The sequence below is a fragment of the Leucopleurus acutus genome (genome assembly GCF_964270905.1).
Source record: "Leucopleurus acutus genome assembly, chromosome: 5".
Taxonomy (NCBI): domain Eukaryota; kingdom Metazoa; phylum Chordata; class Mammalia; order Artiodactyla; family Delphinidae; genus Leucopleurus; species Leucopleurus acutus.
This window is the reverse complement of record NC_139147.1, coordinates 127,405,195-127,432,660: the sequence shown is the minus strand read 5'-3', so window position 1 is coordinate 127,432,660 and position 27,466 is coordinate 127,405,195. Positions and strand designations below refer to the sequence as shown.

At 37.4% G+C, this 27,466-nt stretch overlaps 1 protein-coding gene across 5 annotated transcripts in view; it reads left to right on the top strand.

Moving 5' to 3' along the window:
* Nucleotides 1-27,466, top strand: part of PPP2R3A (protein phosphatase 2 regulatory subunit B''alpha) — a 221,723-nt gene that overhangs the window by 59,951 nt on the left and 134,306 nt on the right. For 4 of the 5 annotated variants that reach the window (XM_082840028.1, XM_082840025.1, XM_082840026.1 and 1 more), the window contains one exon: nucleotides 25,671-25,937. In XM_082840028.1, coding sequence (XP_082696154.1) covers nucleotides 25,671-25,937 — 267 coding nt within the window. Of the gene's footprint in view, nucleotides 1-19,270; nucleotides 21,768-25,670; nucleotides 25,938-27,466 lie in introns of those variants that run through there. The other variant, XM_082840029.1, reaches the window with a different exon arrangement.

The following is a 27,466-nucleotide window of genomic DNA, read 5'->3' as shown; positions in this document are numbered from 1 at the left end:
TGGTTCACAGCTCATAAGTGGGTCTCCAATCTACGTACAGCTACCTGAAAATGACACAATGGCCTCTAATGAGCTCCCCAGTTTTTTGACAAGTATGGACTGAAGTCAAAATCATATTAAAAGACTCTCCCATAGGTCTTTTAAATAAGTTCCAATATCATAGAATAAAATTTGATGAGATTTCTTCTTTTTTTCCCCCCAGAGGTACATAATTTTTTTAATTGAGGTATAATTGACTTATAACATTATATTAGTTTCAGGTGTACAACATAACAACTTGATATTTGTATACACTGAAATAATCACCACAATAAGTCTTATTACCATCCATTACCATTATAATTTTTATTTCTTTATTGAGATATTGAGATTTCTTCTTAATGAAAGTTGAAAAAGTAATTCATGAAAAGCTAATTTAAAGAAACAGGTAATATAAAATGTTTAATTCAGGAATGTACTTAATGCAAGAAAACAAAACTATTCTTCCTTGCCTCCTACCTTTTCATTTTTTTTATCTTTCTTTTCTTCTTATGAAATATTTTAAATCAGGAGATGGCAAACGTTTTCTATAAAGGGCCAAATAGTAAATATCTTAGGCTTTGCAGGTCACAAGTTCTCTGTCACATAGTCTTCTTTGTTGTTTGTTTGTTTAAACAACCTTTTAATAATATAAAACCATTCTTAGCTCCAAGTCTTAAAAAATAGGCAGTGGGCCAGATTTGGCCCACAGACTGTAGTTTTTCAACCTCTATTTTAAACAAATAGAAAAGTATTGTGAATGGTAGAAAAAGCATTCTTATTACTCACCACTTAGCTTTGTCAAATCTTAATGTTTTGCCATAGCTTTGTTTCAGATCTTTGTTTTACTTAATATTTTCATTAATATTATCATCATCGTTTAATAAAAGGTCATCTCAGATATAGTTGAAATCCCTAGGGCTCCCCTCCCCAGTATTCTCTCCCCTTTCCAGAAGTAACCACTTCCTGAAGTGTCAATATTTATCTCCTGCAAGCTTTTTTTTTTAAAACCTTTTTTAAATTTTATTTATTTATTTTTGGCTGCATTGGGTCTTCGTTGCTGCGCGCGGGCTTTCTCTAGTTGCAGTGAACGGGGGCTACTCTTCATTGCAGTGCGCGGGCTTCTCATTGTGGTGGCTTCTCTTGTGGAGCGTGGGCTCAATAGTTGTGGCACACAGGATTAGTTGCCTCGTGGCATGTGGGATCTTCCTGGACCAGGCTCGAACCTGTGTCCCCTGCATTGGCAGGTGGATTCTTAATCACTGTGTCACCAGGGAAGTCCCATCCTGCAAGTTTTTATACAGTATTGTTGGTCATGTTTTTATTCTTGTATAAAAAAAATGAACAGAAAGTAGCAGAAAATAAAATCAGAGAGGTAGGTTAGGGCCAGCTTACGAATGACCTTCCTTGTATGCTATGCTAAAGAGTTTGTCCTACAAAAAAGAAGCAGACTCTGGGCCTCCCTGGTGGCGCGGTGGTTGGGGGTCCGCCTGCCGATGCAGGGGACGCGGGTTCGTGCCCCAGTCCGGGAGGATCCCACATGCCGTGGAGCGGCTGGGCCTGTGAGCCATGGCCGCTGAGCCTGCGCATCCGGAGCCTGTGCTCCGCAACGGGAGAGGCCACAGCAGTGAGAGGCCCGCGTACCACAAAAAAAAAAAAAAAAGAAGCAGACTCACAGATATAGAGAACAAACTAGTGGTTGCCAGTGGGGAGAGGGAAGCGGGGAGGGGCAATATAGGGTTGGGGGAGTAAGAGGTATAAACTACTAGGTATAAAATAAGCTACAAGGATATATTGTGCAACACGGGGAATATAGCCAATATTTTATAATAACTATAAATGGAGTATAACCTTTAAAAATTGTGAATTACTATATCATACACCTGTAACTTACATAATATTGTACAGCAACTATACTTCAATTTTTTAAAAAAGAATTTGTTCTAGGGGAGTGAGGAGCTAAAGAAGACTTTAAAGCAGAGGAGTCCCACAAGTACAGTTTTTTAAGAATAATAATTTTTTAAAGAATAATAAATTAAGGCTTTTATTTTTTCAACATTTTGGACAGTCAGAAATTTTCCAGTTGTTCAAAACATTTCAAGTAAAAGACTTACGTAAGGGGCATGTAGGAATTGCTTTTATATGACATTGATGATTATCCCTGAGAAGAAAGATTGACTTGACAATATTATATATAATTAATATTTTAATACATATGTATTTCAAAATAATTTCTCACAAGGAACAGTATTTGTTGTCCAGAAATACTATTCAAACCTATATTGGGAGAGGGAGTCAAATAGAAACTACTAGGAGGATGTTGAGAGATTGATAAAGAGGATATTGGTCTAAATCAGGGGTCAGCAACCTGTGGCCCATGGACCAAATGGGACCTGCCACCTGTGTTTGTAAATAGTTTTATTGGAACACAGCTACAGTCCTTCACTTACATATGGTCTATGACTGCTCTTGTGCTCTGCCCACTAAGCTGAGTAGTTACAACAGAGACCTTAAAGCCTAATATATTTACAATCTGCCCGTTTACAGAAAATGTTTGCTAATTCTTACTCTAGATATTATTTCATAGTAGATCAGCAAAACAGACTTTTGATAAGGTTCAGTGTGATATTCTGTTAAAGACATTGGAAATCTTGGAAACATCATTAAATATCAATAGCAAAAACTACCAATGATGGATGGAAGTAAAACAGTGTACCAGTAGAAACAGAAAAGTAAGTAAGCCCAGAGTTTCAGAATCCTTCATCATGGGTTCTGATCTACACAGCTTTCTCCCCTTTCCTCTCCAGTCACTACCTATCTCTGACTTTTCCACTTAAGATAGATTCCTTTTTTTTTTTAACATCTTTATTGGAGTATAATTGCTTTACAATGTTGTGTTCATTTCTGCTGTATAAAAAAGTGAATCAGGGCTTCCCTGGTGGCGCAGTGGTTGAGAGTCCGCCTGCCGATGCAGGGGACACGGGTTCGTGCCCCGGTCCGGGAAGATCCCACATGCCGCGGAGCGGCTGGGCCCGTGAGCCATGGCCGCTGGGGCTGCGCGTCCGGAGCCTGTGCTCCGCAACGGGAGAGGCCACAACAGTGAGAGGCCCGCGTACCGCAAAAAAAAAAAAAAAAAAAAAGTGAATCAGCTATACATACACATATATCCACATATCCCCTCTCTCTTGCATCTCCCTCCCACCTTCCCTATCCCACCCCTCTAGGTGGTCACAAAGCACCGAGCTGAACTCCCTGTGCTATGTGGCGAAACAGATTCGTTTTCATCCCCTGTCTTATTGCCTGTTCTTTTTTCCTTTCTTTGCTCATGAAGTCTCTCACTGTGTCAAGTTATCTATATCACTGGTCAACAAATGAGTGTTTGCCTGTGTACATACATTTTTCACAAAGACTCTAAGTGACAGGAAACAGTCCTGTAGGTCCTAGAATAGCTGAGATGTTATTCAGATGGGTCTGAAATGAGTTAAACAGAAGAGAACAGTATGTTTTCACTTATATGTAGAATCTAAAAAATTAAAGCAGATGAATGAATATAACGAAACAGACTCACAGATATAGAGAACAAACTAGTGGTTACCAGTGGGTGAAGGGGTGGGAGATAGAGCAAGATAGGGGAAGCGGGTTAAGAGGTACAGACTACTAAGGAGAAAATAAAGAAGCTACAAGGATATATTGTACAGCATCGGGAATGTAGCCAATATTTTATAATAACTAAATGGAGTATAATCTATAAAAATACAAATCACTATGTTGTATACCTGAAACTAATATAATATTGTAAATCAACTATACTTCAATTTAAAAATAAAAAGAACAGCTTGTAGAGGAGAGAAAGGAGGTGTGGCTGAGGTTTCAAAGGGTTTCATAATAACAAATGGGTGAATTACTTAGGACATGTTTTGACATGGGACATTAAAAAATTTTTTAAACACTGAGAAAAATTGTACTGCTTTGGAAGTTCACGTAATAAATGATATTTTACTTCCATGTTTTATTACCTCCAGCAGATGGTATTACAGTCGTTTCTGCTCTGTTTTTAGCCTTATGGGGCAATAACCTGTTGGCTATTATTCACAGGTTAAAATAATAAACCCTAGCCTCCCCTGAAAATTATTTACTTTTACTTAATTTTAGTAAAAACAAAGCCGGGGGAAATTTCCATTACTGCTTGTCTCAATGGAAAGAGTGGAGGGCAGGGGGAAGAATTCTTCAATGAAAGAGGAAGGTTTTTTTTAAGCTATACTATAATATTTAAGTCTAGTGAAACCTTACAAATTTCACTAATTGAGGGGGAAACCTGTCTGAATTACTAGAAAGTACAAATTAAAATTTTAATGTTTAATTTTTTAAAAAAAACTATTAATTTCAAGATTAAAGAGTAAAACTATTATCAGAGTATTGCCAGGTGTGAACTTTAGCTGGATCTATCTTAATAGTGTGGTAAAGATCATTCATAGTTGTTAAAAAATGATTAAAGAAGACAATTTAGGTGATCAAGCAGGATTTATTTAACACTTCATGAAGTAGAATCTCCTTTTGGAGAGTGACAAAATGGAGTGGAAGGCAAGAAGCTTTTTATAGGATAAAAAATGAAGAAAAAGGAAGAGGCAAATATCTGATTGGTTGGGGCCCCATAGTCAACCTTGTTTGGGGTGAGAAGGCCCACAGTTGGCTTGGCATTTGGGGATTAGCTGACTGAATATACAACATTTTTGGTCAAGTGGACCATTTACAGGGACACATAAGTTATCCAAGTTTTGGTTTGATGACATGGCAGAAGCAGCTCCATCTTGAGCCTAGAAGTTTATTTCAACATAGTTAATACACTATTGGTATGCAAAACGGAGGTTGCTAAAATGCTTTAAAATGCTTTTAAAAAGATAGTTTCTAAATAGCTTAAACATGTACTGTGTACAGCACACAGTTGGGGATAAAGATAAATCAGACATCATAAGCTTTGTGGAGCTCACAGTCTAGTAGGAGAGATGAGCTATTTACTGTGATGCAAAGTAGAAAGAATGGATTCCATGAAAGAGATAAGTGAAGTGCTACAGAGTTCAGAGGATGGAGAGAGAGATCCCAGCTTGTGGAATTCAAGGAAGTTTCTCTGGAGGAAATAGCATTTGGATGTGGATACCCTACTCTTATCCAATTAATTTACTTAAGGTCCTAAATGTTGGTGTTATTACAGTGTTAATGATACTAAGGGTAGAGGTTTATTTCTCACATTGGCTTAGACCATTTCCATACTGTTCCAAGACATCAAAATGTACCTTAATCTTCTCCATCTATCTTACAAATATAAGCCTTTGGTCCTAGGAGAATCCAGTAAGGGAGGCTAGATGGATAGATCATAAATCCATTGTTTCTCTCAAACCCAGGCTCTCTGGTAGTCTAATCTTGATGATCAAGGGCAAACGAAATGGGCTTAACAGAACTCCCCTTCCAAGAGAGTATAAAGGGAAATATCAGGCTGCTGTGCTTATATTATTTCAAATTCCAGGTTAGTAGAATTCACACTAATAAAGTAAAGGGTTAAATGGGTGGGACCCATCTCCCATCATTTTTCTGCAGTTTTTAAGTCAGACTTTAAGCAGACATTCTATCTCACAACCTAATTCGTACCTTATCTTCTCTTTTACCACTTCAGACTCCAAAATTGTAATCTCCGGCTCCCAAACATACCCCTATTAAAAATGTAAGCACATGCAGAGAGATTTATGAATTCCTCTCAAGTTTCTTTGCCTGAGCCACTATCCTCTATTGGCCTTTATTTAGCAAATGGTAGCGTTAAATAAGTATTTATTGAATGAATAAACAAAAAAGTGAATGAATAATCAGATGAAGGGATTTTTGCTTGTCTGCTTTGCCCCCTTCTCAAATGGAAACTCTGCCCTCTTGCCTGAAGGCCATCTCTTTCCTGGCCCTTGGCTTCTCAAGGGTGCATGCAAAAGGACCTGACATAAGGTTCCCTTCTAGGACTTGAGGGTGGTGCCTCAGCAAGACTCAAATATATCACCCAGACCTCTGGCCTCTTAATTCCTCCAGCTTTTAACACCTAAAAACCTATGGTGTTCTGGGGAAAATCCCATCACCTTCCCTGGCAAGAGGGGAGAACCCCATTAAAAGTTTAGATCATTTTACCTTATCGCAGGATGGAAATTTCTTGATTATAGACTGTAGGCATTTTGAGGAGAGGGTGTTCCCTTATTAATCATTGCACCCTCAAGCCCTAGTGTAGTACCTCCATATACAAGCTGTTTGTTTAAATCCTGAAAATTCCTTTTCCCCATTCTCAGAAGTCCCATCTTCATCCCCATGGATTTAGGTTGGAAAAGAACTTTTCTGGACACTTAATTTCAGTACAGTTGTTTGTTTTTGTTTGTTTGTTTTTGGATGCCCAAGAGGGTCAGAGTAATCTTTTAAGGTGGGAAGGATTTACACTTATTACTAGCACTCACTTTGTTTTTTCTGACCCTGATCAGGAATATGTGTCTGAGATACCATTCCAGGGGCAATAATGGGCCTTCCTAGGTTAATGATCTAACATTACGGGTTTTTTCAAAGTTTAGATATTATATTCTATAATTTCATATATATATTTAAATGCAGAATAATTATGTAAATAAATAAAATTGTATCAAAGCACACTTTTGGAACCTTATTAAAAGTTTCTTCTGGAGCATTACTCTTTTTACTTTCTAGGTTTGTATCCATGCCTTCATTAAGATGAACCAGCCATGTCATTGAGGGAAAATGTTTCTTCTTCCCCAGCTTTATAGGTGCTGACGGTTTCTTGAGTTCAGTGCTGGGAATGTTTGACTAGAAATCAAAACACTCAAATAGGAAACCATTCTCCCTTCTACTTCATTAACCACCATGTAGATTAATAAAAGTAAAAAGGGATCTGGCCAGGGGCAAATATAAATTTGCAGAATGAGTTCAACCAGTGTTCCCCCTCCACCTTTAATGTCTTCTGAGATCAGGTCCTTTTGCATCTCCATCCGTTCTAATTAATCAACATCACTTATCTCAGATATGTCCCCACCTGTATTCAAAAGAATATGATAGATATGTATGTACTAATGTAGAAAAATGGTCAAGATAAATAGATAAAAATATAAATTGCAAAACAGATGTACCAATGTGATCCCTTTTTGTTATTGATATGTCTGTGTGTACACAAAAAAGTGGGGGGGGGGTAAATATGCTCCCAATTATGCATGTTCCTCTAGAAGTAAAATGCGAGACCCATATATCCAGGTACTTCTGCTAAGTATAGCCCCCCCTACAGCCTCCAGAACAGGAGCGAAAAGGAGCTCCCAGAGCTCAGATTGCTCCTGGTAAGCAGTCCTTAGTTCCCCTCACCATTTCTGCCTTAAGACCATCAGGACTAATCTGATATGCCCTTCATCCCTGTTTACATTAGTCACGAGGGAAGTCTAGGAATCCAGATCATCACTTTCCTCCTCACCCTACTCTTGTACATCCCCTTTTCTGAGCCCAGCCCTGAAATCCTTTCACCATGCCCTCTTGATCATCCACTGGCAAAATGTCCTAGGTCATCAAACTCTTTTCTAAACATTCCCTTTACCTTCTTGTTCTAACTGAAACCTATTTCTCCCTAAGAGTACTATAGCCATGTGAAATGATGGCACTTTTCTTTCCCACTCCACCCCCTGTCTCACTGGATCTAGAGGGAGCAGTAAATGTTCTTACGTTTCATTGCAGCTTCCAGGCTATTCTTTTTCCCACCTCTCTGAAACTACCCTCCCCCAACTTTGAGCTAATGTCATCAGACTTGCCACCCACTACCCCTCCTTTATTTTAGTCATCTACCACCCCCAGGTCCCTTCCCTTATTTCTTGAAGATTTTAACTCCTGGCTGTACTTTCCAATACTACTTGCTAACATTCTTGTGAGTTTTCAGTAGATGAGGCATTCAGTACATGGGCTTCTCAGTTCTTTGATCTCTCCTCCAGTGAGCTTGTCCTCTGCCCTTCTTTAGCTACTCATTCTCTGGTCCTTTGTTTATGTCAGTGGCTTTAAAAGTATGGTTCCCAACTAACAGCATTAGCATCACCTGGGAGCTGGATAGAAATGCATATCCTCAGGCCCCGGCCCAGGCCTACTAAATTAAAACTCTGAGGTTGAGGCCCAGCAACCTGTGCTTTAACAAGCCCTTTAGGTGATTCTCATACATGATCTTGTTTGAGAACCACTGTCATAGTTCATCATTAAAATCACTCTCTGAATGTACTCTGTTTCCATGCCTTGCCTTCATTTTGTGGTACTCATCTGGGAAAACTCCAACTCATGTTAAATGTGTTTCTGTCTACTCTGGGCTTTTATTTGTGCAGCTGACCTTGGCTGGAGAATATCACACAACGATACTGAGTGGTCTTGTGTTAAATTTATGACTGCCAACATACAGTGTGCCTTTAGCACTCTGGCAGTCCTACTGCATTTCCCTACTCCCTCACTTTCCCGCTCTGCAAATGACTCTTTCGTAGTTTCTTCTCTGTCCTCTAACATCTCCTCTTCCATCCTTGCCCTCAGCGAGTTACTTTGGTTCCTATTTTACTGAGAAAACTGAAGCAATACGAGGAGACCTGTAGCCACCCACCTAGCCATATCAGTACCTATATACTTTCCCTTCCCTTCTGTTGCTGTGCATATACAGTCCGGGCACCTTTCTAAGGCCATCCTCTATACTTGTGCTCTAGATCCCCTCCTCTCCCATCAGCCCAGGGACACTCCTCAAGTGATTGACCCTTTTCTCCCCTGCAGTCATCAGTTTTTTCTCTTTGATCATTCTGTCAGCGGATAAACATACAACAGTTCTGCCCTCTTTAAAACCAGTCATCCAAAGGCACTTTGACATCCAAGAGACACAGCTCCATCAGCTGTTATATTTGCAACATAGTGCTCAGCCCTAGGGTCCTTGACCATCAATTCTAGCCTTCTTTTTTTCTTTTTTAACATCTTTATTGGAGTATAATTGCTTTACAATGGTGTGTTAGTTTCTGCTTTATAACAAAGTGAATCAGCTATACATACATCCTCATATCTCCTCCCTCTTGCGTCTCCCTCCCACCCTCCCTATCCACCCCTCTAGGTGGTCACAAAGCACTGAGCTGTGCTATGTGGCTGCTTCCCACTAGCTAGCTATTTTACATTTGGTAGTGTATATATGTCCATGCCACTCTCTCACTTCGTCCCAGCTTACCCTTCCCCCTCACTGTGTCCTCAAGTCCATTCTCTATGTCTGTGTCTTTATTCCTGTCCTGCCCCTAGGTTCTTCATAACCTTTTTTTTTTTTAGATTCAGATTCCATATGTATGTGTCAGCATACAGTATTTGTTTTTCTCTTTCTGACTTACTTCACTCTGTATGACAGACTCTAGGTCCATCCACCTCACTACAAATAACTCAATTTCGTTTCTTTATATGGCTGAGTAGTATTCCATTGTATATATGTGGCACATCATCTTTATCCATTCATCTGTTGATGGACACCTAGGTTGCTTCCATGTCCAGGCTATTGTAAATAGAGCTGCAGTGAACATTGTGGTACGTGACTTTTTTTTTTCTTTTCCTATGGTGTTAGGGAGTGTTCTAATTTCATTCTGTTAACGTAGCTTTCCAGTTTTCCCAGCACCACTTATAGAAGAGACTGTCTTTTCTCCATTGTATATCCTTGCCTTCTTTGTCATAGATTAGTAGACCACAGGTGCGTGGGTTTATCTCTGGGCTTTCTATCCTGTTGCATTGATCTATATTTCTGTTTTTGTGCCAGTACCATACTGTCTTGATTACTGTAGCTTTGTAGTATAGTCTGAAGTCAGGGAGTCTGATTCCTCCAGGTGCATTTTTTTCCCTCGAGACTGCTTTGGCTATTCGGTGTCTTTTATGTCTCCATACAAATTTTAAGATTTTTTTGTTCTAGTTCTGTAAAAAATGACATTGGTAATTTGATAGGGATTGCATTGAATCTGTAGATGGCTTTGGGTAGTATAGTCATTTCACAATATTGATTTTTCCAATCCAAGAACATGGTATATCTCTCCATCTGTTTTTATCATCTTTAATTTCTTGGATCAGTGTCTTATAGTTTTCTGCATACATGTCTTTTGTCTCCCTAGGTATTTTATTCTTTTTGTTGCAATGGTAAGTGGGAGTGTTTCCTTGATTTCTCTTTCAGATTTTTCATGATTAGTGTATAGGAAAGCAAGAGATTTCTATGCATTAATTTTGTATCCTGCAACTTTACCAAATTTCATTGATTAGCTCTAGTAGTTTTCTGGTAGCATCTTTAGGCTTCTCTATGTATAGTATCGTATCATCTGCAAACAGTGACAGTTTTACTTTTTCTTTTCCAATTTGTATTCCTTTTATTTCTTTTTCTTCTCTGATTGCCGTGGCTAGGACTTGCAAAACTATGTTGAAGAATAGTGGCAAGAGTGGACATCCTTGTCTTGTTCCTGATTTTAGAAGAAATGCTTTCAGTTTTTCACCATTGAGAATGATGTTTGCTGTGGTTTTGTCATATATGGCCTTTATTATGTTGAGGAAAGTTCCCTCTTTGCCCACTTTCTGGAGAGTTTTTATCATAAATGGGTGTTGAATTTTGTCAGAAGCTTTTTCTGCATCTATTGAGATGGTCTTATGGTTTTTCTTCTTCAATTTGTTAATATGGTGTATCACATTGATTTTGAGGATATTGAAGAATCCTTGCATCCTTGGGGTAAATCCCACTTGATCATGGTGTATGATCCTTATAATGCATTGTTGGATTCTGTTTGTGAGTATTTTGTTGAGGATTTTTGCATCTATATTCATCAGTGATATTGGACTGTAATTTTCTTTTTTTGTAGTATCTTTGGTTTTGGTATCAGGGTGATGGTGGCCTTGTAGAATGAGTTTGGGAGTGTTCCTTCCTCTGCAATTTTTTGGTAGAGTTTGAGAAGGATGGGTGTTAGCTGTTCTCTAGATGGTTGATAGAATTCACCTGTGAAGCCATCTGGTCCTGGACATTTGTTTGTTGGAAGATTTTTAATCACAGTTTCAATTTTATTACTTGTGATTGGTTGGTTCCTATTTTCTATTTCTTCCTAGTTCAGTCTTGGAAGGTTATATACATTTCTAAGAATTTGTCCATTTTGTCCAGGTTGTCCATTTTATTGGCATAGAGTTGCTTGTAGTAGTCTCTGATGCTTTGTATTTCTGTGGTGTCTGTTGTAACTTCTCCTTCTTCATTTCTGATTTTCTTGATTTGAGTTCTCTCCCTCTTGATGAGTCTGGCTAATGGCTTCTCAATTTTGTTTATCTTCTCAAAGAACCAGCTTTTAGTTTTATTTTTACATCTTTATTGGAGCATAATTGCTTTACAATCGAGTATTAGTTTCTGCTTTATAACAAAGTGAATCAGTTATACATATACATATGTTCTTATATCTCTTCCCTTTTGCGTCTCCCTCCCTCCCCAGCTTTTAGTTTTATTGATCTTTGCTATTGTTTTCTTTGTTTCTATTTCATTTATTTTTGCTCTGATCTTTATGATTTCTTTCCTTCTGATAACTTTGGGTTTTGTTTGTTCTTCTTTCTCTAGTTCCTTTAGGTGTGGTGTTACATTGTTTATTTGAGATTTTTCTTGTTTCTTGAGCTAGGATTGTATTGCTATCAATTTCCCTCTTAGAACTGCTTTTGCTGCATCCCATAGGTTTTGGATTGTCGTGTTTTCATTGTCATTTGTCTCTAAGTATTTTTTGATTTCCTCTTCGATTTCTTCAGTGATCTCTTCGTTATTTAGTAGCGTATTGTTTAGCCTCCATGTGTTTGTGGTTTTTTATGTTTTTTTCCCTGTAACCGATTTCTAATCACATAGCGTCATAGTCAGAAAAGATACTTGATATGATTTCAATTTTCTTAAATTCACTGTGGCTTGATTTGTGACCCAAGATGTGATCTATCCTGGAGAATGTTCCGCGTGCACTTGAGAAGAAAGTGTAATATGCTGTTTTTGGATCGAATGTCCTATAAATATCAATTAAATCTATCTGGTTTATTTTGTCATGTAAAGCTTGTGTTTCCTTATTAGTTTTCTGTTCGGATGATCTCTCCATTGGTGTAAGTGAGGTGTTAAAGTCCCCCACTATTATTGTGTTACTGTCAATTTTCTCTTTTATAGCTGTTAGCAATTGCCTTATGTATCGAGGTGCTCCTTTGTTGGGTGCATATATATTTATAATTGTTATATCTTTTTCTTGGATTGATCCCTTGATCATTATGTAGTGTCCTTCCTTGTCTTTTGTAACATTATTTTAAAGTCTATTTTATCTGATATGAGTATTGCTACTCCAGCTTTCTTTTGATTTCCATTTGCGTGGCATATCTTTTTCCATCCCCTCACTTTCAGTCTGTTTGTGTCCCTAAGTCTGAAGTGGGTCTCTTGTAGACAGCATATATATGGATCTTGTTTTTGTATCCATTCAGCGAGCCTGTGTCTTTTGGTCAGAGCATTTAATCCATTCCCGTTTAAGAGAATTATCGATATGTATGTACCTGTTACCATTTTCTTAATTGTTATGGGTTTGTTTTTGTAGGTCCTTTTCTTCTCTTGTGTTTCCCACTTAGAGAAATTCCTTTAGCATTTGTTGTAGAGCTGGTTTGGTGGTGCTGAATTCTCTTAGCTTTTGCTTGTCTAAAGCTTTTGATTTCTCTCCATTAAATCTGAATGAGATCTTTGCAGGGTAGAGTATCTTGGTTGTAGGTTCTTCCCTTTCATCTCTTTAAATACATCGTGCCACTCCCTTCTGGCTTGTAGAGAAATCAGCTGTTAACCTTCTAGGAGTTCCCTTGTATGTTATTTTTCCCTTGTTGCTTTTAATAATTTTTCTTTGTCTTTAATTGTTGTCTGTTTGATTACTGTGTGTCTTTGCATGTTTCTCCTTGGGTTTATCCTGCCTGGGACTCTCTGCACTCCCTGGACTTGGGTGGCTATTTCCTTTCCCATGTTAGGGAAGTTTTTGACTATAATTTCTTCAAATATTGTCTCTGGTCTCTTAGGCTGTCTTCATTTCTTTCTATTCTTTTTACTTTATTCTGTTCCACGGCAGTGAATTCCACCATTCTGTCTTCCAGGTCAGTTATCCGTTCTTCTGCCTCAGTTATTCTGCTATTGATTCCTTCTAGTGTAGTTTTCATTTCAGTTATTGTATTGTTCATCTCTGTTTGTTTGTTCTTTAATTCTTCTAGGTGTTTGTCCTTTAAGTCTTCTAGGTCTTTGTTAAACATTTCTTGCATCCTCTCGATCTTTGCCTCCATTCTTTTTCCGAGGTCCTGGATCATCTTCACTATCATTATTCTGAATTCTTTTTCTGGAAGGTTGCCTATCTCCACTTTATTCAGTTGTTTATCTGGGGTTTTATCTTTTTCCTTCATCTGGTACATAGCCCTCTGCCTTTTCATCTTGTCTGTCTTTCTGTGAATATGGGTTTTGTTCCACAGGACGCAGGATTGTAGTTTTCTTGCTTCTCACATGACTTTTTGAATTACGGTTTTCTCAGGGTATATGCCCAGTAGTGGGATTGCTGGGTTGTATGGTAGTTCTATTGTTAGTTTTTTAAGGAACCTCCATACTGTTCTCCGTAGTGGCTGTATCAATTTACATTCCTACCAGCAGTGCAAGAGGATTTCCTTTTCTCTACACCCTCTCCAGCATTTATTTTTTGTAGATTTTTTGATGATGGCTACTCTGACTGGTGTGAGGTGATACCTCATTGTAGTTTTGATTTGCATTTCTGTAACGATAAGTGATGTTGAGCATTCTTTCATGTGTCTGTTGGCAATCTGTATATCTTCTTTGGCAAAATGTCTATTTAGGTCTTCTGCCCATTTTTGGATTGGGTTGTTTGTTTTTTGATATTTAGCTGCCTGAGCTGCTTGTAAATTTTGGAGATTAATCCTTTGTCAGTTGCTTTATTTGCAAATACTTTCTCCCATTCTGAGGGTTGTCTTTTCATCTTGCTTATGGTTTCCTTTGCTGTGCAAAAGATTTTACATTTCATTAGGTCCCATTTGTTTATTTTTTTATTTCCATTTCTCTAGGAGGTGGGTTAGAAAGGACCTTGCTGTGATTTATGTCATAGAGTGTTCTGCCTATGTTTTCCTCTAAGAGTTTTATAGTGTCTGGCCTTACATTTAGGTCTTTAATCCATTTTGAGCTTATTTTTGTGTATGGTGTTAGGGAGTGTTCTAATTTCATTCTTTTACATGTAGCTGTCCAGTTTTCCCAACACCACTTATTGAGGAGGCTATCTTTTCTCCATTGTATATTCTTGCCTCCTTTATCAAAATTAAGGTGACCATATGTGCGTGGGTTTATCTCTGAGCTTTCTATCCTGTTCCATTGATCTGTGTTTCTGTTTTTGTGCCAGTACCATACTGTCTTGATTACTGTAGCTTTATAGTATAGTCTGAAGTCAGGGAGCCTGATTGCTCAAGCTCCATTTTTCGTTCTCAAGATTGCTTTGGCTATTTGGGGTCTTTTGTGTTTCCATACAAATTGTGAAATTTTTTGTTCTAGTTCTGTGGAAAATGCCATTGATAGTTTGATAGGGATTGCACTGAATCTGTAGGTGGCTTTGGATAGTATAGTCATTTTCACAATATTGATTCTTCCAATCCAGGAACGTGGTATATCTCCTCATCCGTCTGTGTCATCTTTGATTTCTATCATCAGTGTCTTACAGTTTTCTGAGTACAGGTTTCTTACCTCCTTAGGGAGGTTTATTTCTAGGTATTTTATTCTTTTTTGTTGCAGTGGTAAATGGGGGTGTTTCCTTAATTTCTCTTTCAGATTTTTCATCATTAGTGTATAGGAATGCAAGAGATTTCTGTGCATTAATTTTGTATCCTGCTACTTATGAAATTCATTGATTAGCTCTAGTAGTTTTCTGGTATCATCTTAAGGATTCTCTATACATGTCATGTCATCTGCAAACAGTGACAGCTTTGCTCTTCTTTTCTGATTTGGATTCCTTTTATTTCTTTTTCTTCTCTGATTGCTGTGGCTAATACTTCCAAAACTGTGTTGAATAATAGTGGTGAGAGTGGACATCCTTGTCTTGTTCCTGATCTTAGTGGAAATGGTTTCCGTTTTTCACCATTGAGGGCGATGTTGGCTGTGGGTTTGTCATATATCAGCCTTCTTTTTTGGCTTCTCTTAATTCAGCCCTCACCCAAAATTCCTGAGACATCACACACATGTAAACCACCAACAAAGACATTGGAGCAATTGATTTTATAGTAGTGTCACCATGCATTCACTGATATTCAACATGGCAGTGTCGGTGGATTGGAAACCCTCTATTCCTTCTAACTTGAGTTGTCTAACATGTTTATAGGCCAAAATTGAATTCTTATGCTCTATAATGAAGAATCTCTACTTGAAGTAATTACTGAAGGAAGAAGAAAGGGAGACTAAGAAGTACAGAACTCTATGAACCAGAAATTCCAGTTATCCAAGAATTATAATATGTAATAATTTTAGGTTCTTAATTATCTCTGCCTGCCCCAGATCCTAGAAGAGCATCTACCCCTAAGTATTAGGAACACTGAGAGTTAAAAATATTAGATTTATGGGTTCTTTTTCCTATGGAATGTGTTCCTGTCATTTGGAGGAGTTGAAGCAAGACACAAAAATGCTTAATTAAATGTCCTCCTGTTTTGCTACAACCAATGAAGTTAAGGGTAGAGGAGCAAAGAAACCATGGATCACCACCAACATCAACCACCAGCCTCCTTCCTCCACTCCAGTGTTGCATTACTAAAAGTAAAATAACATTCGTGACACAAAGCAAGCTATTAATAAGACAATGAGAAAACACCAAGTTGGAGCATAAAGGAGGATATAAAAATTTAGTATTAAGAGTAATTAGCTTATAATCAATTTCCTCTATTAAAGCTTATTTACAATGATATTTTAAACAAAGTCTATGATTCCAAGTTATTATTAGCTTTTTTAACTGCTCTGCCAGTTAGAGCCAAGATGAGAAAGGCTTTTTTAAGTTGAGATATAATAGTATAAAATTCACCCTTTTTAAAGTGCCTAATTCAGAATCACTATATTTGATACCCGTTACTTATATAATATTGTACATCAGCTGTACCTCAGTTAAACTATATGCCCTATAGTGTTCATTGTATCACTTTATGTTTCTACATCAATAAAATACAATCACACGCACAAAAAGTGCATAATTCAGTAGATTTTAGTATATTCAACAAGATTTTGTAACCATCAGCACCAACTCCAGGACGTTTTCATCATCCCACAAAAAAATCTGTATTCATTAGCAGTCACTCCCCATTCCCCCCTCCCTCCAACCCCTGGCAATCACTAATCTTTCTTCTGTCTCCATAGATTTGCCTGTTCTGGACATTTCATGTAAACAGACTCATACGATATGTGGTCTTTTGTGTCTGGCTTCTTTCACTTAGCATAATGCTTTAAAGATTTATCATGTAGCATGTATCAGTACTTCATTCCTTTTTATGGTTAAATAATATCCCATTGTATGAATATACCACATTTTGTTTATCCATTAATCAACTGATGGACATTTCAGTTGTTTCCACTTTTTGGCTACTGTGAATAACACTGCTCTGAACATTCATGTACAAATTTTTGTGTAGACAGAAAAAGCCTTCTGATTTAGCTTTTTTTTTCCAAAACAGCCAGCTTCCTTTTTAAAATCAGAAGTACCCTCTTGATGTAGCATAACTTCCTCTTTCATATGTAACTTTTTTTTCCCTGTAGCATCTTATGAGCAAAATCTTTTGATGTCACTTCAGAGTGACTCTCATGTCTTTCTGGACCTGATTCTTCTCACCTCAACACAGGTCCTCACAGCTGAGCTGATTTCCCAGGCTTGCTATGCTACGTGTTTCTGTCACTCACTCAGATGTTCGCAGTTTTGCTGCCTTGTTTATCCCAATGGGTCTTCTTAACTCTGTGGTCTTGATCAGTGCTATTATCTCAGTCTCCAAAGTCATTGTCACCTGAGGCTGGTATGACTTTACATGTTAGTTTATAAAATAAAGGCTAGACTTATTTTAGGACAACACATTGCATATATCGATACAACATTAACTGTTTAGCAGTTTTATACAAGTCAAAATAAGTGATTCATGTCTTCAGCAAATGTTCAAAATTTTCTCTATCCTGTGTAATCAACCCATTTTTTCCTTAAAACATCCCATAGAGCTAATGCTTTCCGAAGAGAGTGAATTAATATTGTATATCACCACTGTCTTCATTTTCAGAGGGGGAAAGGCAGGGAGTTATGAGAGGATTTGGAAAGCTCTAGAAAATCCATTCTGAGTTCCAAACTAAACTTCAAAGACTGAATCCTACAAAAACAATATGTTGGGTGTCACACACAGTTTTATCCTTCTATCTCCTTCCCACTGTCACCTTCCTTTAGGGTATAGGCTCTTTCTGGACTCACGCCTCAGTTCTGTAGGTCATTTCAGGACATGATAAGGGAATATCTTTTCTTGCTTGATATATTGGAGGCTATCCTTAAAACAGTTCTATAGTTTTTAGTCATTTCAGAGAGGCCAGTCTCTCTCATATGTACCCCTGCCAGGGAACCTGTAAAACCCTGTAACCCAGGAATCCACCACTGAGCTGGTTCTCTTTGAGAAAGGTTATCCTCCTTGCTCAAGCATGTTTGCTCAGGGGGAACATATAAGGAACGGTAACACAAGAAAGGAACCTCAGTCAAGACAGCTGGATCTTAAGGTAACAACTGATATATCCCAGTCATTCCCACAGCAAGAGAGCACCAGTCTTTTCCATCCTCTAGTCAAGCTGTCTTAACACAGTTGCCCTGAAGACCAGGTTGGGCCCATGGTCCAGACAGGACATCCTCTGTCTGCAGGCAGTGTATGTGCATGAATGATCTGCAGGCCAAAAAGAGATGCAGGTTGCTGTGCAGGAAACACCTACTATTGGCTAGCTGTCTTGTTAGGATGGACTTCATGTATGCTGCAGAGGGCAGGAGAGAGTATCGCATGGTTTATTCCAGAAGGACATTGGGAAGACTCTTACAATCGACTCTTTCCATTATAACTGACAAACTTTCCATCTTTGCAAATTGAATTTATTAACTATATGTTTATAGTTTTCTATTCTTCCTCATTCTGTTTAGTTCCTCCCTGGAAAACCTCTCACCTAGAAACAGCTTTTCCCTTCCAGCCCCCAGCCCCAAGGATTGTACCACTTTCTCTGTGACTAAAGTAAAGAGAGAAGATAGTAGATCATAGGCCGTGTTTGTGTCAATAGTGAAATTCCTTGTTTGATCTTTTTCCAGTAAAGAAGAGGTCACTCTAAAAGCCATGATCTTTGCTGCTATGTTTCAGTTATCATATACTTCTTGAAACTAACTCACATTCTCAGACTCTTTCTTGAACCAAGCAGGTATACTTCCATACAGACACAAGTAAATATGTAAAAAGCAAATAAACAAACTTCATAATAGTCTTTCTCCATCAATAACTCATTGCCACAGACCAGTTCTTTCCTAACCCCCTTTAGGGGACCTGGCCTTTCTCCCTGTGAATTTTTTGGAAAGCCATTGGATAAATAAAAACTTAGAGCTTATTTCACCATCAAAGGACATGGAGAAATGTCTTCTTCCTGCTTAAGAGGGGTAGCAGGACAGCCTCTTAACCACTGTTCTGACTTTGAAACTCCAGAGATTTATAAGAAGTAAATGAAAGTATTTGCTGTCCTTTGCTCTAAACCAACATTGTGCTAGGTGCAATGAAGAAAAAAAGGGATCACTTCTTATCTTCTTCGTATCCTCAGCACCCAGCAAAGTAACTGCACATAATAAGTGTCAGAAATATATTTGTTGAGTGATTGAATGACTTTACAATTGACCTTACCCTGAAAAGTTTAGACACCGTTGGAAAATATTGCCGGATTATAAAATATTGCAGTAGAAGCCCTTTTACCTGAACATGATTGGGATGGATAGTTACTCAGTAGGGAATTGTAAACTCTATCCATGTATTCTGTAAAATGTGTATCTTAAACATTTTATTTTAACTTGGAACATTAATTATTCAGATCTTTTAATGTAGAGCCAAGCCTTTTCTTTGGAAATGAGTGTCATAATTGGAAATTGAAGTTTCATGACATCTTTTTGTAGTAAATCACACTCAGTATATTTGTTAACTGATTTCCAGGAACTTAAGTCAGTAGTGAAGCAATTTGAATGTAGTTACCTTCTAGATTTTAATGATTTTTCTCCTTTATCTCACCAATAACTAATTTTACAGCAGAAAAATTTTAGTAGTTTTTTGCCTTTACTGAGTCTTTATAAAATATTCAACTTAGGGTTTTAGTTTTAGAAATATCAACTCTCTTTTTTCCACATTCATATTTCATTAGTTTATGTAATTGAATTGAATTATTACTGTAAAAAGTACAACCGGTATAAACAGATGGGGACAAATACAACCAACTCTTAGTAAGCATAGAACTCAACTACTGAGATAAGAAACATGAGAGCATAACAGAAACTAAACTATTAGCCATGAACCAGTGTGTCACGGGCATTGGTGGTTCTCCTATAGGTAAAATGGAGAGCATTGGTTTGTCCAGAGAATAAGTTAAGTGGAAGTCATTCAAGAAAGACTCTACAATATTTTATTAAGAGAATTGCAATAAGGGGGCTTAAATAGATAATCCTTCATGAAATAGGTAAAATTGGAGTTGAATTTCGAAGGATGGTTAAAGTGTGTATAATTTGAGGAGAAGGAGTATTCTCAGGAAGGGGATGAAAAGTCACACCCCTGAAGCCATGGGTTGTTGTAGGAAGGGGAGAAATACAACTAAGGTGTGGCTAAAGTGAAAAAGCATTAAATCACAAGTCTAAAAACCCAGCTGCATTCATAACAGACTTTTTTAATGTTTTAATTTGGTGGGAAATAATGAAGGGGGAATTAGAGCGTTATAGACAAGAGTGTAGGGAAAGCCACCTAGCTCAAAGAGTTAACCTGAATGAGAGAAAATTGGGGAGACAAAGGAAAGGCCCAGGTTGAAGCATTAGACCAGTGGTTTCAATGTAATCCTCTTTCAATCATAGTATATATTGAGAGCTTTCAGGTAAGATTTTGTATGAGTGGAGAATTCTACAGCTTAAAAAGAAATTTGAAAACTACAGGTTTAGGCATATAAGCCCAATATACATGTTATAAAGTGGTACCAGCATGTCTTAAAATCGAGAAAAAACTTAAGTTGTAGGAAATAATGGAAAACCAAAGAATTTAATTCCCAGTAAGTTAGACAAAGGTTCCCCAGAAGAGAATCGTAAGCTGTTATTGGTTTTGGGGTTTATTTGGTAATATTTGGTTTATATTTTCTAGAAGTAGAAAATCAGTATGGATTGAATAATATGGATGACTGAAAATAAATATTGAATTCTAAGTATTAAACATGAGATAATACTTGAAGATTTGCTTGTAAATAACTATGAGGCAGCTATTCAATATATGATAAAATAATAGAATTTTTTTAAAATCTGAGATTTCTTGAAAGCTTAAGAAAAACGAGTCTCACAAATTCAAGATGTATTATGTCATTGCTATTTGATCATCTTTTGTACCTTTATTATAACCAAATTTCATTCACTTCTGTGTATCTAAATCTGCTTTCTTTTGGCATTCCATCATTCCTCTTTCTTAACTAACCAATGCTTTGACAATAAATTTTCAAATGTATCCAGATTCATAATCACTTCAAAAAAGTATGCTTGATCACTAGATAGTCTTCTGCAAACTAACCAAAAAAAAAAAAAAAGAAAAAAAGATTTGATTTTAAAATCTGAGACTAACAAATCTCTGTATATTCCTGTTTGAGGATGATAGTGTTTTTCTCCATATTTTGACTGGTTATATCTAGAAGGTTTTAGACATTTGCTTCCCTTCAAATAAGAATTTTTTAAAATTATTCTTAAAATAATAGTTTCAAATTTGAAGTGCAGCATGTTCTTTTTTTCATAAAATATTAAATAGCAAAATCAAAAATGCTCTACATGTTCTCTCCTAGCTTGAGGAGAAACTGTTTTATGTGGCTTGACACCTCATGTACTCTGAGTTTAAGAAGTTAGCATTATCTGAGAAGTCACTATTTTTAGGTCCAGCTGTAATGTTTCTAACTTTGGTGCTCAGAGTAGTGGGTGCTTCCTTTCCCAGAAGGCTCTGTATTCTCCACATGGGCAGGTCAGTTTGACTTAAAGCTACCTACAAGGAGCAACAGGCCCATTGCAGCCCGTGTTTCTTACTTGAAAATTATGAGCAGGTCTTGGGAGCCACAGGCTGTATTTGGGAAGCAGCTGCATGTCAGTACAAGCATGGATTGTGGTCCCTGGAGGCTGGGAGAGCATAATGCTTGAACTTAATTTCTTTGGGAGATAAGAAGAAAAAAAATACCTTTCTACCTGACGAGATTGACAACTTATTAAGTCTGACTATCTTCAGAAGTGTGCTGGACAGTTTGATAAGTAAACATCCACTTTTCAAAGATGATGATCAAGGAAACATCTCTACGAAGGGACCCGGACTTAAGGGGAGAGTTAGCTTTCCTGGCAAGGGGCTGTGATTTTGTTCTCCCGTCACGGTTTAAGAAGCGGCTGAAGTCATTTCAGCAGACACAGGTTTGAAACTTGGGTGTTTCTTTTAAAATATTTTTATTACTAATAAAACCACCCAGTGAACTAACTTACAAATAATTTTACAGCTCACTTGATATTAGATCAAGGAATTAATCTGTGTCCTCTATTCAGCTATTTCCAGAAAGCTATTTGTAGAGAGATTCCAACAGGTTTAAAAATAGACCTTCTGGACCTGAAGTACAGTACTCACATTTTTCTCTTGTAGAGAGGGAATCCAGTTTTAGAGACAATTAAATACAACTTAACAAATATTTTACAATTTAGAATTTTTCATAGAAATATCTTTGAGAAGTTAGAATTTCCATGTTAAAATCCTTGTTTGCACTTTGATTTAGTAGACTAAATTTGTATTAACATACATATATCTGTAATGAATCTTTTTTAAAAAAGAATATTGATCCTGATAGTCTTTTTTTTTTTGAAAGAACTATTTTTATACATATAGGCAGTTGTGTGTGTGTGATATACTGTGTGTAGGGAGCAAAGGATGGCAGTTACTCCTGGGTTGTGAAAGAATGTCTTCCCTCAGCTGTGAGGTTGAGTCATTTCTGCCTGCAGTGGCTGCTTGCAGAGATCGTGCTTATTTGCTTACAACTGTAGAGCCAGTGTCTCATCAAACAAGTTACCTAGCACTGAATACAATACAGATCAAGGGCCACATCAATGATGGACATCAAGAATCCAGCAAGAAACCATAGTTTTGTAGTTATTCTGACCTAAAGTAATTTCAAATTATTTGAGTGAATGATATGAAATTGCGTTTTTAAAAATAGGTCAAAAATGGTCAAATATTGGAAATGCTACAGTAACATAAGGGTACTGTTCAGAATGAATATCTAAATGATACTGTATAGGGAAAGACTGTAATGGAGAATTGAGATACTTTACACAGCTAATTCTGTTTTAATGTTGTTCCTAGATTTGAATGAAATAGTTTTATTTAAAGTGGGCAGATGCTAAACTTGGTAAATCTGACGAACTTTATATTACTGTTTTATTCTATAATGTTGTAAAGCGTCAGTTTTATTAAACTACTTTAAGACTTAAATTATATGTCTCCTATTGAACCCAGTGGAAAGTAAATCAATACACCTGAAAAGTTCAAAGTAAATGCATTCTTTTTATCTTCCCTTTAAGTATTAACATCAGTTTTATTAAATATGGACTTAAACAGTGAATTAGTAAATACTTCCCTATTAGTGAACTGCTCTGTGTTAAAGTACACTGACGAAAGCAAAGTAGACTATTATATAATTGAATATTTTCCCATTCAAATTAAAACTTTGACTAATAGCCAGGGTTTCTTCTGAATGTCACTTATTTCTGTCAAAGCAAAAGTGTAGAGTTAACACTGAAGGGCTTGCTCTAAACCTTCTCCAGTATTGTGTGTTCACTAGAATATTGAGTTTCATTCCCAGTGGCACCAGTGGTCTCAATCCTATGGTTATAATTGCCCTGAAGTTATCCATAACTACCCTGGATGTCACACCATGGGAAACATTTTTGAGAAACAAAAAAGAATTTTGGTAACTGTATATTTGTAGTCTCACAACTCTCTTTCAGCATAGAATAATAGAAAGGAAATGACACTAATACAAGTGACCTAAGTAAAGCCCCTGAAGAATTATATGCCTTATTTTAGAAATTTAAGAACAGTTTCTACTGTTATTGACTCATAGGACTATGTAATAATAATTGCAGATTTAGCACTAAGGCAGAGACAATTGTTTACTTAGAAGAGATTATCAGTTTGTTAAATCAAAAGTAGTTTGTAAACTTTAAATTGCCTTACAAGTGTAAGTGATTATTTTATTTATTATTGAATCTGAAGGACCATGCCAAGTTATGTTTAATCTTTTTTTTTTTTTTTTTTGTGGTACACGGGCCTCTCACTGTTGTGGCCTCTCCCGTTGCGGAGCACAGGCTCAGCGGCCATGACTCATGGGCCTAGCCGCTCCGCAGCATGTGGGATCTTCCTGGACCGGGGCACGAACCCGTGTCCCCTGCATTGGCAGGCGGACTCTCAACCACTGCGCCACCAGGGAAGCCCTGTGTTTAATCTTTTGAGAACCCCATCCTTTGGCCTTGTGACTCATTTTCTTAAATAAGACATATCTCTGCCCAGCACAGTTTTGAGCCTCTTCCCTATGTTACATCCTGTAATTTCCTTTAATCCTCACAACAACCTTCCAAGAAGAAGGTTGTTGTGAGGATTAAAGGAAATTAATTGGTGAGGATTAAAGGAAATTAATCTGTTTTATTACTGAAATTCTAAAAGGTTAAGTAACTTACCTGAGGTCACAGAGCTAGTAAGCCATCACTGATTTTTGTTAAGTTTTTCATATTTCATTGGCATCACTTCCCTCTGCAATGTCTTCCTTGACTATTGCTTTATATGAGTGATATCCTGATACTGCAGCAAAGGCTTGGTGTGACCAACTGGCCTTCGTATCCCCAACAGTATTAATATATGAGCAGATTCCACTCTGTATTAATGTCAGATATTAACATGAGAAATGGGCCGTGTTTAATAAAAGTAGGAGATTAAATCATATTTATCACATATTTGTATGAATGAAGCCTGTCTTCCTATAATACTTATGCTTTTCAAAGGTAGCTAAAATTTTTACCCTGAATTTAAAAATCATGTTATAAGTCCATATGTCAAAAGGGAATATGATATTCAGATCTACTTCATACTGATAAATCATTGTTCAGACTTTAGGAATGGCGTTAGGATATAATTTAAGGAAGAAGAACACTCGAGTAATATTTTGTGTTCACAGTGAATTTAAAATAAATTTAGCTAGTCAACAGTCATGTCCATCTTTCATACCTTATGTAGCATTTAATAAGGCCATGCTCATGAGCCTTGATAGATAATTTGGTCAAAATTAAGAATAGAAATTAAACTCTGAAAATCTTCATTGAATCTTTTTTGCTTTTTCTATTATGAATCTCAGAACTAAATTTAGTCTTCATTGCTAAAATAAACTTCTACCTGAATATTAGTGTACCTCCCTTCCCCTTTCCCTAAATCATGGTTACTCTTAGTCTCCCTGTTGCCCCCCAACCTTTTAATACTGTCCTTTCTATGTCTCTTTATGGTACACCACATCAAATCCTTTTTGGAAAAAGGAATGATATAAACTATTAAAGAATTAATAAACTGTAAAGAGAGTTTGGCTGTGGTGAAATTAATGACCATGATCCTTGTCTATTAGAGTATACTAAAAATGAGAGAATTGTGTATCTCAGAAAAAATAGCATGCCTCTGGTGGCAAGTCAGTCAGCCTGGTAGAAGACATTCTAAAACTAAAATGCTTTAATTTTCTTAACAAAGACTTTCTTTGCATCAGGGACTAGCAGTGATTTTACCTAGATAAAGTCAAACTAGGGAAGAAGGTAGAAGGACAGCCCCCACAATACATTTTAGATCTACATATTTAAAAAGAACTCATTCTGTTTGCCTACTGAAGGACAGGTAGAAATGCATAGAAATACCAAGAACAGTCTTCAAGAAGAATTTACTAATCCAGGTCCAACAGACTGAGAATTCACCTTAAGGTCCTGAATATGTCAACTGACCTTGCTCTTAAATGTCTCGCTCATCACTGGTGGGAAAATGTACTGTAGGATTTTTTAAGCACAAATCTATGTAGACTCTAGTATTGACAGATGAGTAATGTACTGATTGATTCAGTGTAGGTAAGCATTCCCTCAGAGCATGCTTACCCCTGTCTATAGTTGAGTGAGCTCTTCATCTGTACTGCTTCTAATTGTGGTTTCTTGTATTTATACCCAACTTCCTATTACTGGTGAGGACTTTCCAGTAATATATACTGTTTAGAATATTTGTGTCTCATAATCATATTTTCTTTCCAGATTCAAAATAAACCAGAAAAGAAACCGGGGACACCACTTCCACCTCCAGCCACCTTTGCAAGTAGTCCCCGACCTCTCTCCCCTGTTCCTCATGTGAATAATGTTGTGAATGCAACATTATCCATAAACATTCCACGGTTCTACTTCCCTGAAGGACTCCCCGATGCCTGCAGTAATCATGAACAGACTCTAAGCAGAATTGAAACTGCTTTCATGGATATTGAAGATCAGAAAGCAGACATTTGTGAAATGGGAAAAATTGCAAAGGTAATATAACTACTAAATGACGTATAATCTCCCTTTCTCTAGCAATCCCAATCTCCCTCTCTTTATTGCCTCCTTGCTCTCTGTTTATAAGCATACATCTTTTTTTTCCATATTAGAAAAATGTATTTGATACTGATATATTAGCTATGGTTCTACTTTATGGAACTCTTAAGTTTGAAAAAAGCCTTAGTGGTTTCCTAGTCCATCCTCCCATTTAATACAGGAATTCCATCCATGGCATCACCAACACATAAATTCATTATCTGCTTGAATGCCTTCAGTGACAGGAAACTCACTATCTTGTCAAGCAGCCTGTTCCATCATTAAATAGCCTTCCTTGTTAGAAAAATTTCCCTTGTGTTGAATACAAATCTCTCTTTTTTGTTCTCATTCATTGATCATAACTCCTTGCCCTGAAGCCAGACAAGGAACAATTAGGCCAGCTCAACACTGTAATTCTTCTCAGAAATAAATGGATTTGCCACCAGGAAGCAAGTCTGTGATACTTTTCAATATATCCAACTGCTTCTAATTTAAGGTCTTAGTCCCTAATGCTAAGCCTACTGTAATATCTTTAGTAATGGATTCTACACCTCCAGCCTCCTCCTAGAACAGTTACTACTGAGCATAAACATCAGTTTATATTTGATCATGTCATTCCCCAGCTCAGCAATATTCAGGGATTCCTACCATCTATAGGAGTGCTTTGTTTCGTTTGGGTTCTGTTTTTATGATGCATGTATACTGAAGAGTCAGATCATACCTCAGGATTTAGCAGTGGTCTCAAGCTGTGCTTCAAGAGACAGAGGGGCTTTAGTAGGCTAAGGGCTGCATGTGGACAACTAGACACCAAGTGGGAGTTCCCAAGACCCCATGCACCCTTCCACTGGGAATGCTTCCTCTGCTTTCAGGAATAATATTTGAAAGTTTGAAGACTACCGCTTTTGAGGATAAAACCCAAACTACTGTTCCCTGCATGGGCCTGACCCACCTGCCCTCCCACAGGCTTGCCTCTGCATTTGGGCTCTCATAGTTCTCCCCTCCAAAGTGGGCTTCGACTCTGCCACTCCCACATCACCCATCCTCTAAGACCTAGCTTCCATTGTGTCCTGAGAGACGTCCCTGAACCCCTGCCCTGTCATGTCCCATCTTCTCTCCTACCTCTAACCTCAGAACATTTGTTACTGCTGTTAAATAATTTGTAAGTAGAGTGATTTTAAGGGAAGTGAAAAAGAATCCTTTTTTTATTCCTTTTTTCATCACCCCCCCAATCTTAGAACTTGCTTTTTGACCCCTTAGAATGTTTCTAGTGAAAAACAACCTCTTTCATTCCAGAAGTAAGAGCTCACCTTCTTCTCCTCTATTGTACGTATGAGGAAACTGAAGTCCTACAAGTATGTACGTGAAGACACAGAGTTTGTCCATGTCAGGAGACATGTCCTCTGACTCCTGCATCGTGCTGTTTCTACCCTATCTCCCCTGGACGTATGCTAACATACCATCAACTGACTTCCAAGCTATATCCACCC